This window comes from Nerophis lumbriciformis, linkage group LG24 (assembly GCF_033978685.3).
Source record: "Nerophis lumbriciformis linkage group LG24, RoL_Nlum_v2.1, whole genome shotgun sequence".
Lineage (NCBI taxonomy): Eukaryota > Metazoa > Chordata > Actinopteri > Syngnathiformes > Syngnathidae > Nerophis > Nerophis lumbriciformis.
In genome coordinates this window covers 16,285,012-16,303,776 of record NC_084571.2, presented here as the reverse complement: position 1 = coordinate 16,303,776, position 18,765 = coordinate 16,285,012, and the positions used below count along the sequence as shown (strand labels likewise).

The window sequence follows — 18,765 nt, the reverse complement described above, 5'->3', positions numbered from 1 at the left end:
GAAGAACTGGCACACAAATTCTGCATTTTGTGTAAAATATCATTTTGGTTTTACGCTGATTCCTTCTTCCAGGGGGGGTGTTGATCCTGGGAAGGGCTGACCTGTATGCAGTTCATAGGGTGAAAAACTCAAAGGGCGGTAAAACAGTTTTATTCACGGACATTCGAATGATCATTAACGCTAATTGCAACATGTCAATCCAATTCAATTTGGTCTGTGCACAGATTTTAGCCAATTCGTTTTTGATGTTCTGGTTCATCCTTACCTTGGGACTGAGGATGGTACCCCGAACCGAACCTGTGTTCTAGTCCAAGAGCATTTTCGACCAAGGCTAAGTGAGTATTTTTAAAATGGGTGCTTTTGTCTGACCTAATCTTTTTGGGGAAACCATGTCGGGGAATTAGGTCATTCACAAGCCATTTAATTACTGATTTTGCATCCTCTTTTGAGGTTGGGGTTGCTTCCGGCCAACCACTGTGATTGTCAACACAAGTCAGCAAGTATCTTTTCCCTTTCACCGGATTGATCATATCAATTAAGTCAAAAACTATACACGGTTCACCCTCACCTCCTCCATATTCCAAATTGATCTACTAAACTACTATCGATGTGCAAAATGGCTATTTTCAAGTTAAATTTACAAACTTACAACAATTTAGTTATAACTTCTTACCCACAGGAATATTGTTAAAACTATTTTGTTGTAAGGAGTCTGAATCCACCCTTCCCTCCTCCCCCTTCTGTTTCTGAAAAAGGGACTGTGTCAGTAATACTATCACTTTCAGAAACATCTAAGAAAAAGGTCAGCTAATAGTCAAGTACAGCAAGAGCAGGGGTGGAGGACAGGTCATGTTTGAGGTCAATGAAAGTCATTTCAGTCTCTGTGGACCACTGGAGGGTGGTATTAGGGTAGGGGACCCCTTAGCGAAATCAGAAATAACTCAAACTCAACTAAACCCTTTATTTTATGTAACGTATTCAATATGGTGAAAGCTTCAAAGTATGCCTATATTTATATTGACACAAATACTAGAAAAATACTAACCTTATGGCGGATGCCTTCGCAATAGTAATTTGAAATTTTACCACGCCTGGTGGCCACAATAACTAATTAAGTCAAGCTCATGTTGTAGAAAGTCGAATGATGCGGACACGTTTGTTACTGAATACTTTCTATCAGACTTCTGTCATGGCGACTGTGTGTATGTAATAAGCAACTATAATTGTTTGATATGCTTAAATGTAATGTGTCGTTTTAGCTCAGCTGTTGTGTAGCTGCTAGCTCCTCGTAGCCTACAGCCGGGGTGTCTAAAGTGCAGCCTCATAGCTATGTGCTTAACAGAAAACTTAAACAATAGAAAATGTGTTATTTGGGTGTCGGTGCAATGAGTGGCAGCTACGCCGTGTTTTATCATTGGACCTAAGTCTTTGGTTTTGTAGGCGGGGCAAAGAGCAAGGGAACAATGTGGGACAGCAATTGTGTCCATCTTATACTATGCTAGTTGTAGCAAAGATATGTCAACATGAGCAGCCACACCTTGAGTTCCAACATATATGAATATAAAGGAGTCAAAAACCTCCTGGCATGAGTGTCTATCTGGTGATCATAACATGAGGCGAGTCGGGTGGCGGTACACACGGAAGCATCTCAGTCAGCCAGGGTTTTCACTGATGGAGCAGTTGGAGATGTCAGCCATTTCTGGTGTTTCAGGCTGTGGTATGAGCTCATGGAGGAGCTTTGGTAGTGGTGTCGCAGCTTGGTGGTTGAGCCGTCAGGTAACACCAGGAAGGTTCCTTCTGTGCGATATTGAATGTCAGGGTACAATCTGTAAAGGAGGTCATTACCAATTAGGCAAGGTGTGTGCAGGTCAACCACGAAGGGGTGCTTCAGTGTATGTCCAGCAATCTGAACCGGAAGAGGTTTGGTGACCGGTAACATTCTTGTGACCTCAGCGAAGCCTTCGACCTTCTGCATTGAGAAATGAGTGGGTGGCACCAGTGTCAATCACAAACTGATAACATTGTCCGTTGACACTTATGTCCAGCAGGGGGCCTGTCTGTATTTCCTGCTGGGGCTTCTGCCTTGGGCGTCCTTTGCCATGCCTGTATGATGTTTTGGCTGCAATTGGGAGCCTGTCTCGTTCAGAGGAGTTAGGACATTCACGTTGCCAGTGACCCGGCTGGTCACAGATGAAACAGTTTTCACCCTGTCTTGGCCTTAAAGCACCGTGTCCACCACCCGAGTCCAACCGTCTGGTCGCACGTCTGTTGAGGATTCTTTCCTCCACCTGCTGGGACTCAAAAGCAAGGTCACACACTGCTGAATATACCCTAGCTGATCTTTGACCTTTTGGTTCTTTTAACATTTCATCTTCAGCGATCTGTAATTTAAGTAGTTGTTTCCTTGTTACTGTACCACCAGCCTTGCTGTTATCATCCTGCTCTGTCCAATTTTGCATGTGATGAATAAGATGTCCCTGCCATGTGTTGTTTTTGGCACCGTGTATATCAGGGTTAGCTTTGTCCAAAGTGTTTAGCCAAAGGTTCCCTCTCTGAGGTACAGGTGGGAAAGCAAGGTCAACAATGGCTTGCATGTCTGTGACGGCAAAAGGCTTATATTGAAATTGGCCCCTAATAGCAGCTTTATGTGTCAACAATGTCTGGTATGCACGCGCGAGGTTGCCATCTGCCGGAGGAAAATGGTCAGACGTGCAAAGGAAGGGGTTAAGAATTTGAGCCGATGGAGACATTTTAAGTTTTGGAGGTAGGTACAATCTTAGAGAGGGCGTGTGAGTACCTCCCTCTCTTGGCACCGGAGAAGGGGGTGGACCAGAGAGCTTAGTTTCTGTTTCGACCACCAGGGCTCCTCCTGTGACTGTCAAAAGTGGGTATAAAGACGCTTCCGGCTTTACGTCATAGGGCGGTGGCTTAGTCAAAGTCTGGGTGGGTCGTTTGAATAGTCTCGGGCATGCGCGACATGCGAAAGAACAGCCCGTCCATTTTATCTTATTCTTCTCTAACTTTCTTTTCTCTTCCGGCAAACTCTTAAATTCTCGAGCACATAAGTTCTGTAAGCCTTCTTTTAAACCGTTAGGTTCCTCGCCATGTGCTCGAGTCATGTCCTTATCTAATTCACCTTGTTCCCCCCCTCCGTCACCAATAGCAACACACACACACACAAGCAAGCGCACACATACACACACACAAGCACGTGTATGCTCTCAGCAGACACACACAAGCACACGTACACACACACACACACACACACACAACCAGCAACACACACACACACACGCAACCGGCAGCACACACACACACAATGAAAAAACTGCACGAAAGCTCTTTCTCTGCGTTTCACTTTACCATAAAACTTCCAGTTACTTTTCTTTATTTACCAAACGTTTGAGTTCACGACTTTACGAGTATTGTAAACTCCCTCTTAACCCTTTCAAGAAACGTTCTCTTTTTTTTTCTTTCTTTTTTTTTTTTCTTTTTAAACTCTACCTGCTAATTTCATTGTTGACAACAGTACATTCATCACACTTTCTCCCCAACCGCCATCACATTCCTATCTGTCACACTCCGTGGCCATTGTGTCTTTTGTCTCAGAATTTATCGTCCCAGACGAAGGGCCTCGAACCCGTTACTTCAGAATTTATCGTCCCAGACGAAGGGCCTCGAACCCGTTACTCGTTTAGGCGACGACCAATGACCCAGGGTGAGCTACACCCAACTATTAGTTTATTCGTCAATGAAACTGCCCGTCACGGTAGTCGAGACACAATGACACGAGTTGACCACTTATTTACAACTTTTTATGTAATGGCGGACAAGGCAAAAATGCAATAAATCCATCAAAATGTCCACTCTGTGTCTGGGGTACAAACAGTGTTTGACTTACATACTTCAAGACAGACTCCTAAAGCAGATTTTAGAAAAAGGCTCTGCTTACCTTGTTTTATGTTTGGCCACTAGTGAGTCTGTCCAGAAGAGTGCAAGAGGTGTCCAATTCTCAGCGTGTCGCACCGGACGAGGCCCCCAAATTGTTGCGTTTTGGACCAGTTGTCCCTCCCAGGGAATTCAAGTCACAAGTCGCTCCCAAGCTCTTTCTGACACTTAAAGCTGAGTAGAAAAACCACCAGAGACAGAATAGGTATTTTGTAAGATATTTGCAAAGCTTTGCATATACATTGAGACCAGTCCAGCATAGAACATTCAATCGCGCCGCTAAGATGGTCTGCCCCAGCCCCGACAAACCCTCTCCCCTCTTAAGTCTCTCTTCCTCCCACCCTGGCAGTCATGTCTCTCCAGCCAAAACAAATGCCCATTATCTCTCTTTCTAACATTCCTCCCTCAAGGTTAAGCACACAGTTTTGCAGACAACCTAAAGACCACAATTGGAAGAAAAACACTAGCTGTTTTGTAATATGATTATGAAATAAAAAGAAGTAACACTTAAATTCAGATATATGTAAATATCTGCCTCCGACAATATATATACATATATATATACATACATACTGTATATGTACATGTATGTACATGTTTATATGTATACATATATACATACAAATATGTATATATATATATATATATATATATATGTATATACAGGTATATATACTGGCTCACCTGCACTGGCTTCCTGTGCACTTAAGATGTGACTTTGAGGTTTTACTACTTACGTATAAAATACTAAAGGGTTTAGTTCCATCCTACCTTGCTGATTGTATTGTACCACATGTCCCGGCAGGAAATATAAGTTCTAAGAACTTATTAGTGATTCCCATAGCCCAAAAAATGTCTGAGGGCTATAGAGAGTTTTCTATTGGGGCTCCAGTACCCTAGAATGTTCTAGCAGTAACAGTTAGAGATGCTACCTAAGTAGAAGCATTTAAGTCCCATCTTAAAATTCATTTGTATACTCTAGCTTTTAAATAGACCCCTCTTTTAGACCAGTTGATCTGCCGTCTCTCTTTTCTGCTCCGCCCCCCTCTCCTGTGTGGAGAGGTTATCAGGTGACCATAGATGACGCGATAGCTGTTCAAAGTCGGGACCCCTGCTGGACCACTCTTCTGTGCATCAGTTGGGGACGTCACTGTGCTGCTGACCTGTCTCCCATTGTTCCCATTGGGTTTACTTTTTTTGCCCTGATGTGAGATCTGAGCCCAGGATGTGGTTGTGGCTTGTGCAGCCCTTTGAGACACTTGTGTTCAAGGGCTATATGAATACACTTTGATTGATACTTTGTCATGTCTCCAAGACTGAACTTGGAGAACACGTCCACCTTCACGTCTCCAAGACTGGACTTGGAGAACACGTACACCTTCATATCTCCAAGACTGGACTTGGAGAACACGTCCACCTTCATGTCTCCAAGATTGGACTTGGAGAACACGTCCACCTTCATGTCTCCAAGACTGGACTTGGAGAACACGTACACCTTCATGTCTCCAAGACTGGACTTGGAGAACACGTCCACCTTCATGTCTCCAAGACTGGACTTGGAGAACACGTACACCTTCATGTCTCCAAGACTGGACTTGGAGAACACGTCCACCTTCATGTCTCCAAGACTGGACTTGGAGAACACGTCCACCTTCATGTCTCCAAGACTGGACTTGGAGAACACGTCCACCTTCATGTCTCCAAGACTGGACTTGGAGAACACGTCCACCATCATGTCTCCAAGACTGGACTTGGAGAACACCTCCACCTTCATGTCTCCAAGACTGGACTTGGAAAACAAAGACACCTTCATGTCTCCAAGACTGGACTTGGAGAACACGTCCACCTTCATGTCTCCAAGACAGGAATTGGAGAACACCTCCACCTTCATGTCTGCAAGACTGGACTTGGAGAACACGTCCACCTTCATGTCTCCATGTCCTTGGAGAAGAGGTACACCTTCATGTCTCCATGTCCTTGGAGAACACGTCCACCTTCATGTCTCCAAATCCTTGGAGAACACGTCCACCTTCATGTGTCCAAGACTGGATTTGGAGAACACGTCCACCTTCATGTCTTCAAGACTGGACTTGGAGAACACGTTCACCTCCAAGTCTCCAAGACAAGGTTTGGAGAACACGTCCACCTTCATGTCTCCAAGACTGGACTTGGAGAACACGTCCACCTTCATGTCTCCAAGACTGGGCTAGGAGAACACGTCCACCTTCATGTCTCCAAGTCCTTGGAGAACACGTCCACTTTCATGTCTCCAAGTCCTTGGAGAACACGTCCACCTTCATGTCTCCAAGACTGGACTTGGAGAACACATCCACCTTCATGTCTCCAAGTCCTTGGAGAACACGTCCACCTTCATGTCTCCAAGACTGGACTTGGAGAACACGTACACCTTCATGTCTCCAAGACTGGACTTGGAGAACACGTCCACTTTCATGTCTCTAAGACAGGAATTGGAGAACACGTCCACCTTCATGTCTCCATGTTCTTGGAGAACACGTACACCTTCATGTCTTCATGTCCTTGGAGAACACGTCCACCTTCATGACTCCAAGTCCTTGGAGAACACGTCCACCTTCATGTGTCCAAGACTGGAGTTGGAGAACACGTCCACCTTCATGTCTCCAAGACTGCACTTGGAGAACACGTTCACCTTCAAGTCTCCAAGACAGGATTTGGAGAACACGTCCACCTTCATGTCTCCAAGACTGGACTTGGAGAACACGTCCACCTTCATGTCTCCAAGACTGGGCTAGGAGAACACGTCCACCTTCATGTCTCCAAGACTGGGCTAGGAGAACACGTCCACCTTCATGTCTCCAAGACTGGACTTGGAGAACACGTCCACTTTCATGTCTCCAAGTCCTTGGAGAACACGTCCACCTTCATGTCTCCAAGTCCTTGGAGAACACGTCCACCTTCATGTCTCCAAGACTGGACTTGGAGAACACGTCCACCTTCATGTCTCCAAGACTATATTATACATTAAAATGAAAAAAAAAACAGACAAATAATCTTATCAAACATTTTATTTAAAGTGAGGAATATTTGGTGTTAAAAGGACTAAGTGGAGGGTCTCCAACATGAACAATCATGAAGGTCCCTCACACATTTGATATGAAGACTTCTACAAGTCCAACAACAAAGATTATATTCCATGAAGAAGTTGGTCATAGGTTCTTGAGCCATATCTAAGAAGAGAAGATCATGTTTGCCATCAAACCTCAGACTCCATCTTGGCAGCAGCAACATTACAGAGTCACTAATCACAGAGAAATGTTTTTTTGTCTTTGGTCTTCACCACAAGATTAGGTTGTCACTCTTTGAAAATCCTGGATCTTCACGGACCTTCCAGTAAGTTCCATTGTAGATCCAAACTTCCTGTCCAGCATCTTTCTCCTTCCTGAAAACACATTTGATATATTTTAATATCTACTTCTTATAAACATGTATTTATATTTAATCTTGTCTAATATATACTTCTTATAAACATGTATTTATATTTAATACTGTCTAATATCTACTTCTTATAGACATGTATTTATATTTAATATTGTCTAATATCTACCCCTTGTAGACATGTATTTATATTTAATACTGTCTAATATCTACTTCTTATAAACATGTATTTATATTTAATATTGTCTAATATCTACTTCTTATAAACATGTATTTATATTTAATGTTGTCTAATATCTACTTCTTATAAACATTTGTATATATTTTAAAACAGGTGAGATGGTAGACATCACATCATTGGCTGATGGAGGACCAATCAGAGCACTGAGTTATGTGTCCTGGATGCTGATTGGCTGACAATCACCCTTTGAGCAATAATTTAACTTTTATGGAAAATATGAATTTATTTGTCCTACAAACCTTCCATGGATTTAGTTTCCAAAGTCAAGAAGAAGTTTGCTGAAGGAACGTTAATTAACCTTTTAGGATACCAAGATTTACCTGAAGAATCTGCAGTAATAATAATAATAATACAATTGATATTATTAATAACAGTAACAACAAAAATAATAATGTAACATTATTATTAATTATAATAATAATACTTGTTGTAATAATACAAATAATAATAATAATGATAGTAATAATAATAACAATAATTGCAATAATAACAATACTAGTAGTAATAATAATAATAATGACTTTAGAAACTCTACAGAACTTTTTACAGATTCAGGAACTTCACTCCTGTGGTACACCAGGACTGACCAAACTAGAGACCATGATTAGAGACAGACTAGAGAAAGATTAGAGACAAACTAGAGACATACTAGAGACTTACTGGAAACTAACTAAAGACAGACTGGAGACAAACTACAGACAGAATAGAGACAAACTACAGACAGAATAGAGACAAACTAGTGACAGACTAGAGACTTACTGGAAACTAACTAAAGACTTTACTGGAAACTAAAGACAAACTGGAGACAGAATAGAGAAACTAGAGACAGATTACAGACAAACTACAGACAGATTAGAGACAGAATAGAGAGAAACTAGTGACAGACTACTGGAAACTAACTAGAGACTTACTGGAAACTAACTAAAGACAGACTGGAGACAAACTACAGACAGAATAGAGACAAACTAGAGACAGTATAGAGAGAAACTAGTGACAGACTACAGATTTACTGGAAACTAACTAGAGACTTACTGGAAACTAACTACAGACTGATTAGAGACAAGGTAGATAACAGTTCGAGACAAACTAGAGACAGACTAGTGACAGAAGAGAGACAGATTAGAGACAAACTAAAAACAGACTAGAGACAGACTAGAGACGGACCAGAGACGGACTAAAGACACACTGAAACAGACTACAGATTTACTAGAGACAGACCCGAGATGGACCAGAGACAGACCCTGACTAAAAACCAGGACTAGATGTTTGGTCCTAGTCTTTAGGAAAGCACACGGACACTGGATGAAGACCTGACCTGAAGAAGACTGACCCTGACTAAAGACCAAATATCTAGTCGTGGTCTTTAGGAAAACACATGGTGGACACTGGATGAAGACCTGGCCTGAAGAAGACAGACCCTGACTAAAGACCAAACATCTAGTTGTGGTCTTTAGGAAAACACATGGACACTGGATGAAGACCTGACCTGAAGAAGACAGACCCTGACTAAAGACCAAACATCTAGTCGTGGTCTTTAGGAAAGCACATGGTGGACACTGGATGAAGACCTGACCTGAAGCAGACTGACCCTGACTAAAGACCAGGACTAGTTGTTTGGTCCTGGTCTTTAGGAAAGCACATGGTGGACACTGGATGAAGACCTGACTTGAAGAAGACTGACCCTGACTAAAAACCCAGACTAGATGTTTGGTCCTGGTCTTTAGGAAAGCACACGGTGGACACTGGATGAAGACCTGACCTGAAGAAGACTGACCCTGACTAAAAACCCAGACTAGATGTTTGGTCCTGGTCTTTAGGTGGACACTGGATGAAGACCTGACCTGAAGAACCGTGGAACGTGTTCCTGTCCTAGCTTGGCCATCTCCTTCCTTCGCTCTCTCTGCTTCTCCTCCACTTGGTCCTTCTTCCTGTCCGCCTCTGCAACCTGGCCCTCCTCCAACAGCCTGGTGGACACACCCATCCACACTTTTATAAACACTAGACTTCTGTGGCATCTCAATTATGCTACTTCATGATTTTATATAATGCAACGAAATTTCGTTCTTATCTGTACTGTAAAGTTCAAATTTCAATGACAATAAAAAGGAAGTCTAAGTCGTATATCATTTATTGAATATAACTATTTATTAGACATCATTATTTTTATTTTATATGATTTTTATGTAATTATTTATTTCATATAATTATTTATTGAATATAACTATTAGATATATTTTATTTTATATAATTGTTATGTAATTATTCTATATAATTACTTATTGGATATAACTATTAGATATTTTATTTTATATAATTATTTGTATGTAATTACTTTTATATAATTATTGAATACAACTATTAGATGTATTTATTTTTAAAATAACATTTTTATGTAATTATTTCATATAATTATTTATTGGATACAACTACTAGATATAATTATTTTGTTTTATATCATTATTTGTATGTAATTATTTATTTTATATAATTATTGAATACAACTATTAGATATAATTATTTTATTCATCCACACATCTTTAACTCTCCTATAAACACTAGACCTCTGTGGCATCTCAATGATTTTACATCCTTTATTTTATATTATTTGATATAATTATTTATTGAATATAACTATTATATAAATTTTTTTAAATGTAATTATTTTTATGTAATTATTTATTTTATATAATTGTTTTTTATATAACTTAATAATTATTTTATTTTTATATAATTATTTTTATATAATTTATATTAGATATATTTAACTTTTATATTTTTTATTGAATATAACCAGTAGATATAATTATTTTATTTTTTATATAATTATTTTTATGTAATTTCTTTTAGATAGATTTTGTTTTTTAAATATTTATTTAATATAACTATTAGATATTATAATTTTATTTTTGTATAATCATTTTATATAATTTATATTAGATATATTTTTATATAATTATTTTATATATTTATTGAATACAACTATTAGATATAGATATTTTTTGTGTAATTATTTATTTGATATAATTATTTATTCCATACAACTATTATTAAAAAAAATGTTTTAATTATTTTTATATAATTATTTATTATTTAGCGAATAATTATTCACTGAATGTGTAGGATTAAATCATTGATTGGTTGTTCATTATTCCCTCGCAGTAGTAGTAGTGAGTATTGGAGGATTCAATCATTGATTAGTTGTTCATTATTCCCTCGCAGTAGTAGTAGTGAGTATTGGAGGATTCAATCATTGATTAGTTGTTCATTATTCCCTCACAGTAGTAGTAGTAGTGAGTATGTGTTCCATGTTTGCTGTGTGATGTTGCCTCTTATTTGACATCAAGTTCATTTGAGATGTTTTCATTCGTAAAAAGTTACTTCCTGCTTTGGACTTGTTGACAAACAAAAGTAGCGTGCACTTTACATCCAACGTATCGCTAACGTCGTAGTAACGCACATAAAAATAATTATTACTCGTTATATTAACAGTCACAGCGCTAGTAAGACGTTGTGTTTAAATATCGTGTCATCGACTCCCTGGATGATACAGAAAGTATTAGTGTGATATCATTCCTTCCTGTATGATACAGAAATTATTAGAATGCGATATAATTTCTTCATGTATGATACAGAAAGTATGAGAATGTGATATTGTCACCCCCGACACACACACACACACACACACACACACACACACACACACACACACACACACACACACACACACACACACACACACACACATTACCTCTGATCCGGTCTGAAGCGCGTGTCAGAGGGAGGAAGAACTGATCTCAGGTCAGCTGGAAGTTCGTTGAGTTCTCTGGCGTATTGTGAGAAACCATAGAAGTCGACGTGATCCTCGGACTGCACGTCTGCAGATGGAAATATGACATTTGGCCAGACGATGAAGGGTATGAGCGATATCAAAAAGGATATCAACATGCAAATATGAGGTGATATAAATATGAGGTGATACAAATATGAAGTCATAAATATGAGGCGGCATGATTATGTGATATGAATATGAGGCGATATGATTATGAAGTGATGAATATGTAGTGATATAAATATGAGGTAATATAAAGACGTGATATAAAATGAAGCGATATAAATATGAGGTAATATAAATATGAAGTGATAAATATGACATAATATGAATCGATATAAATATGAATCGATATAAATATGAGGCGATATAAATATGACGTGATATAAATATGAGGTAATATAAATATGAGGCAATATAAATTTGAAGTGATATACTGTAAATAAGAGGTAATATAAATATGAAGTGATATAAATATGAGGTAATATAAATATGAAGCAATATAAATATGTGATATAAATATGAGATATGAATATGAATCGATATAAATATGAGGTGATATAAATATGAGGCGATATAAACATGAGGTAATACAAACATGAAGTGATATAAATATGAAGTGATATAAATATGAGGTAATATAAATATGAGGCGATATAAATTTGAAGTGATATACTGTAAATATAAATGGTAAATGGGTTATACTTGTATAGCGCTTTTCTACCTTCAAGGTACTCAAAGCGCTTTGACACTATTTCCACATTCACCCATTCACACACACATTCACACACTGATGGCGGGAGCTGCCATGCAAAGCCCTAACCACGACCCATCAGGAGCAAGGGTGAAGTGTCTTGCTCAAGGACACAACGGACGTGACGAAGTTGGTAGAAGATGGGGATTGAACCAGGAACCCTCAGGTTGCTGGCACGGCCACTCTCCCAACCGCGCCACGCTGTCCCCTAATATGAATATGAAGTGATGTAAATATGCAATATAAATACTCACTGGGCTTCCAGACACACTTGGAGGCGGCGGGCAGCGTATCGCAGACGATGCCTTCATGCCAAAGTCCTCCAAAGCGATGGACAACTTTGCCCGCCCGGTCCAGAACCACACCTTGGACCTCGTTCTTGGTGCCGTCAGACCCCCAATATCGAGACTGGCAATGGAAGATAATCTAAGCATGTTGGAAATAAATAGATCTTGTAGATCCTGACCTTGACAAAAGTGATCTTGCAGGTGCAGACATCGCTAGAGTTGTTCTTGATGACCACCTCGCCGTAATGTTCCAACCAGCGCTGCTGACTCAGCACGTTGTGGATGCACGTCACCGCCTTGTTCCACTCGTAGTGGTCCCCATATCTGCAGGGAGGTTCTTCATCATCATCATGTATGCATGAATATTCATCATCATCATCATCATCATCATATATGCATGAATACTCATCGTCATCTTCATATAAGCATGAATATTCATCATCATCATATATGCATGAATATTCATCATCATCATCATACACGCATGAATATTTATCATCGTCATCATATATGTATGAATATTTATCATCATCATCATATATGCATGAATATTCATCATCATACATGCATGAATATTCATCATCATCATATATGCACGAATATTCATCATCATATATGCATGAATACTCATCGTCATCTTCATATATGCATGAATATTCATCATCATCATATATGCATGAATATTCATCATCATCATCATCATCATCATCATACGTGCATGAATATTTATCATCGTCATCATACATGCATGAATATTTATCATCATCATATATGCATGAATATTCATCATCATATATGCATGAATATTCATCATATATAAGCATGAAGATTCATCATCATCATTATATGCATGAAGATTCATCATCATGTATGCATGAATATTCATCATCATGTATGCATGAATATTCATCATCATCATGTATGCATGAATATTCATCATCATCATCATCATCATGTATGCATGAATATTCATCATCATGCATGCATTAATATTCATCATAATATATGCATGAATATCCATCATCATCATAATCATGTAAGCATGAATATTCATCATCATGTATGCATGAATATTCATAATCATGTAGACATGAATATTTATCATCATGTATGCATGAATATTCATCATCATATATATGCATGCATATTCATCATGTATGCATGAATATTCATCATCATGTACGCATGAATATTCATCACCATGTATGCATGAATATTCATCATCATATATACATGAATATTCATCATCATGTATGCATGAATATTAATCATAATCATCATGTATGCATGAATATCCATCATCATATATGCATGAATATTCATCATTAATCATATCTGCAAGAATATTAATAATCACCTCACTTGTACTCTTTGCAGACAAGCACGTTAGCATCATGTCAAAATGTTTAACCCCTTAGCATGGTAGTAACATATAAAATGTCATACCTGTTAACATGCTAGCATGTTAGCATTATGTCAAATGTTTCAGCTGTTAGCATTACATCATGACATGACAGCATGATAGCGGTATGTCAAAATGTCTTAACTGTTAGCATATTGGCATTATATAAAAATAATTTACCTCATAGCATATTAGCATTATGTCAAAATGTTTTACCTGATAGCATGTATGCATTATGTCAAAATATTTTACCTGATCGCATGATAGCATTATGTAAAATATCTCACCTGTTAGGATATGTTAACATTATGTCAAATGTTTCACCTGTTAGCATCTTAGCATTTGTCATAATGTTTTAACTGATGGCATGTTAGCTTTACGTCAAAATCTTTCAACTGATACCATGTTAGCATTATGACAAAATGTTTCACCTGTTAGCATGTTGGCATTATGTCAACATGTTTTACCTGATAGCATGTATGCATTATCTCAGTGTTTCAATTGATAGCATGTTAGCATTATGTCAAAATGTTTCACCTGTTAGCATTATAATAAATGTACCAGTTAACATGTTAGCATTATGTCACAATGTTTTACCAGATAATACGCTAGCATTATGTCAAAATGTTTTAACTGATCGCATGTTAGCATTTGTCAAAATGTTTTAACTGATAGCATGTTAGCATTACGTCAAAATGTTTCAAGTGATAGCATGTTCGTATTATATCGAAATGTTTCACCTGCTAGCATGTTTGCATTACGTCAAAATGTTTCACCGGTTAGCATGTTAGTATTACGTAAAAATGTTTTACCTGATAGCATGTTAGCATTATGTCAAAATGTTTAACCTGATAGCATGTCAGCATTATGTCAAAATGTTTTAACTGATAGCATGTTAGCCTTTGTCAAAATGTTTTAACTGATTGCATGTTAGCATTTGTCAAAATGTTTTAACTGATAGCATCTATGCATTGTGTCAAAACTTTTTACTGATAACATGTTAGCATTACGTCAAAATATTTCAAGTGATAGCATGTTCACATTACGCCAAAATGTTTCACCTGATAGCATGTTAGCATTATGTCTAAATGTTTCACCTGATAGCATGTTAGCATTATGTCAAAATGTTTCACTTGATAGCATGTTAGCAATGTTAAAATGTTTCACCTGATAGCACCTTAGCATGACGTCAACATGTCTCACCTGGGCAAGGTAACGTTGACGTTTCCACTCGACATGATCTCCACGGATTTCCCCCAGAACTTGTACTTCCATCTTTGATCTGCACCAGGAACATGCAAACTTACAAACTTGGACATCTGCACAAAAGTTGCATTGGTTACCAACCTTGCCAGAAGGTGAAGTTGTTGGACTCGGCGTGGCAGGCAGAGATGGGAGGATGATGGCTCACCTGAACACAACAACTTTTACGACTAATTCTACTCTCATGCAGCTTTTACAAACACATATTAAGTATTGAAAACAGAACTTAAAATAATTATTGTTCAAAGCAGCATATAATAAAACAATGTTAAGTGTTAAAAGCAACACAAAATAATACAAATATTTGACAGCTACACAATAAAATTATTTGTAATAAAATATAAATTGTTGAAGACGGCACATAATGTAATTATTAGTTAAAACAGCACATAAAATAATTAAAAGTTGAAATCAGCACATAAAATATTAAGTGTTAAAAAAGGCGAATAATAAAATAATTAGTTTAAAACAGCACATAATAAAATAATTAATTGGAGAAATCAGCACAACATATTAAAAGTTAAAAGTGGCACATAATATAATTAGTTTAAAGCAGCACATAAAAATAATAATAGTTGAAATCAGTAAATAAAATAAGTGTTAAAAAAGTGAATAATAATATAATTATTAGTTTAAAGCAGCACATAAGAATAATAATGATAGTTGAAATCAGCACATAAAATAATTATTAAGTGTTACAAGCAGCACATAATTATTAGTTTAAAACAGCAAATAATAAAATAATTAATAGTTGAAAACAGCACATAAAATAATATTAAGTGTTAAAAGTGGAACATAATATAATTATTAGTTTAAAGTAGCACATAATATAATTATTAAAAGTTGAAATCAGCACGTAAAATATTAAGTGTTAAAAAAGGTGAATAATAATATAATTATTAGTTTAAAGCAGCACATAATAGTTGAAATCAGCACATAAAATATTATTAAGTGTTAAAAAAGGCAATTATTTTAAAGCAGCACATAATACAATAATAGTTGAAATCAGCAAAAAAAACAAGTGTTAAAAAAGGCTAATAAAATTATTAGTTTAAAACATATTATAAAATAATTATTATTAGTTTAAAACAGCAAATAAAATAATTATTAATAGTTGAAATCAGCACATAAAATGGTAAGAGTTAAAAGTGGCACATAATTATAAGTTTAAAGAAGCACATAAGAATAACAATTAATTGAAATTAGCACAGAAACTAATTGGTTGTTAAAAGCAGCACATAATAAAAAATATTAGTTTAAAACAGCAAATAATAAAATAATTAATTGTTGAAAAACAGCACATAAAATAATAAGTGTTAAATGTAGAACATGATATAATTATTAATTTAAAGCAGCACCTAATATAATTATTAATAGTTGAAATCAGCACATAAAATAATAGTAAGTTTTAAAAGTGGCACATAATATAATTATTGGTCAAAAGTGGCACATGATATAATTATTGGTTAAAAGTGGCACATAATATAATTATTAGTTGAAAGTGGCACATGAGAATAATCTAAATGATTGACAGCAGCAGATAACCGCTAACATTCTGAACAGGAAGAAGTCACCTGCTCGCTGACATATCGGAATCCTCTATCTTCTCGGACGTTCTCGTAGGTTTCTCCAAGAACAGGATTAAAAGGTTTGTAGCGATATCGCCAAGATGCCCAGGCATACCCGGAGATAGAAAAGACAGCAACATAAACCTGCAGGAGTACAATCACCTTGAAGGGACGTTTGGAGCATGACGACCACCTTGAGCGATACTTACCATCCTCTCGTACGGATCGTCGATTCGGTTGGCGATATCGAGCAGCTGGGAGTACTCTAGCTCCTCCGAGAGTCTCTGCAGCAGTGATACGGGCTCGTTGAGGACGATGGGCATGGACACGCGAGACAGGTCCTTGCCGATGTTGTTGTACAAGATGGTCATGATGCCCACATGACTGTTGTCTGCCCCCGCCGCTGGGAGGATACGGCGACGACCTGATATCATGATATCGTTTAGTCTTCAATGACAAAACTCAGGACAATCCTTTCAAATTGAAATGATCGTAAAACAAATTCATCATACTGGTGATACTGCTCATTCCCTGGATAAGAAAGCTAGTGTGCTAATCGCTATTTTGAAAATAGCGTGGCTAATCTCTACCTAGCTTAAAAGCTATGATGAATTTTAACAAATTTCCTCAGTAATTTTTTCTCTTTATTTTCCAAAAAAAAAAAGACTAAATAATTCAACAAAGTTAGTTTTGTTTGTGCTATGGCGCCATCTTTTGGACAAATTAACAGGTGCTGCAGTGTCCTTCCATTTCCCGGAAGTTTATTCAACCAGAGTGCCTTTCCGTCTTCTAGCCGTCCATAGCGTTTCTACTCTTGTGGGTTCTTCATTCATCACTCCAAACAACATTTGTAAGTTTTACAATATAACTAAAACAATTCTTACTTACTAAAGCGTCCCATGTGTGATGTCTGTAGGAGTGTTTTCATGCATATTTGTACCTGCTATCGTAATATAATCAAGATAGCGTCATTAGCATGAGCTAATATGCTAACACATTTACGAGTAAATTCACCAAAACGTGACCGTGGAGTTATTGAGTCTGTTTAGCTGATTGGAAAGCAAGCTTGCACAGCTAGTAAGTCCATGACGATGACTTCTGTTGTTTGAGCATCCGTTTTACTGCCTTGTTACAGACACCACTTGGAAACAATTGAGGTATTTAATATTTACTAAATAGCATGTTAACATGTTAGCATTATGTGAAAATATTTCAACTGTCAGCATGTTATAAATGATAAATGATAAATGGGTTGTACTTGTATAGCGCTTTTCTACCTTCAAGGTACTCAAAGCGCTTTGACACTACTTCCACATTTACCCATTCACACACACATTCACACACTGATGGAGGGAGCTGCCATGCAAGGCGCTAACCAGCACCCATCAGGAGCAAGGGTGAAGTGTCTTGCTCAGGACACAACGGACATGACGATGTTGGTACTAGGTGGGGATTGAACCAGGGACCCTCGGGTCGCGCACGGCCACTCTTCCACTGCGCCACGCCGTCCCCTGATGGTTATAATGTTATCATTATATTAAATACCATACCTGTTAACATATTGACATGTTATGTCAAAATGTTTCAACTGTTAGCATATTAGCATTATGTCAAAAATGTTTCACATTTTAGCATGTTAGCATTACGTCAAAATGTTTCAACTGTTAGCATATTAGCATTATGTCAAAAATGTTTCACATTTTAGCATGTTAGCATTACGTCAAAATGTTTCACCTTTTAGCATGTTAGCATTACATCAACATGTTTCACATTTTAGCATGTTAGCATTACGTCAAAATGTTTCACCTTTTAGCATGTTAACATTACATCAACATGTTTCAACTGTTAGCATGTTAGCATTACGTTCTGCGGTCCCCTCCAATATTCCCATTGTTATCCCATTGGGTTGAGCTTTTTCTTGCCCTGATGTGGGATCTGAGCCGAGGATGTCATTGTGGCTTGTGCAGCCCTTTGAGACACTCGTGATTTAGGGCTATATAAGTATGGGTTATACTTGTATAGCGCTTTTCTACCTTCAAGGTACTCAAAGCGCTTTGAC

General features: G+C 37.5%; 1 protein-coding gene across 4 annotated transcripts in view; it reads right to left on the bottom strand.

Annotated features, from left to right (window-relative positions):
* Positions 1-6,977: 6,977 nt before the first annotated feature.
* LOC133620300 (oxysterol-binding protein-related protein 7-like) overlaps positions 6,978-18,765 on the bottom strand; it is a 99,843-nt gene continuing 88,055 nt past the window's right edge. For all 4 annotated transcript variants that reach the window (XM_061981671.1, XM_061981669.1, XM_061981670.1 and 1 more), the window contains 9 exons: positions 16,916-17,130; positions 16,713-16,850; positions 15,223-15,286; positions 15,079-15,157; positions 12,653-12,797; positions 12,441-12,594; positions 11,352-11,478; positions 9,445-9,567; positions 6,978-7,366 (listed from right to left, as the gene is read on the bottom strand). In XM_061981671.1, coding sequence (XP_061837655.1) covers positions 7,261-7,366; positions 9,445-9,567; positions 11,352-11,478; positions 12,441-12,594; positions 12,653-12,797; positions 15,079-15,157; positions 15,223-15,286; positions 16,713-16,850; positions 16,916-17,130 — 1,151 coding nt within the window. In that variant the 3' untranslated portion in view covers positions 6,978-7,260. The remainder of the gene's footprint in view (positions 7,367-9,444; positions 9,568-11,351; positions 11,479-12,440; positions 12,595-12,652; positions 12,798-15,078; positions 15,158-15,222; positions 15,287-16,712; positions 16,851-16,915; positions 17,131-18,765) is intronic.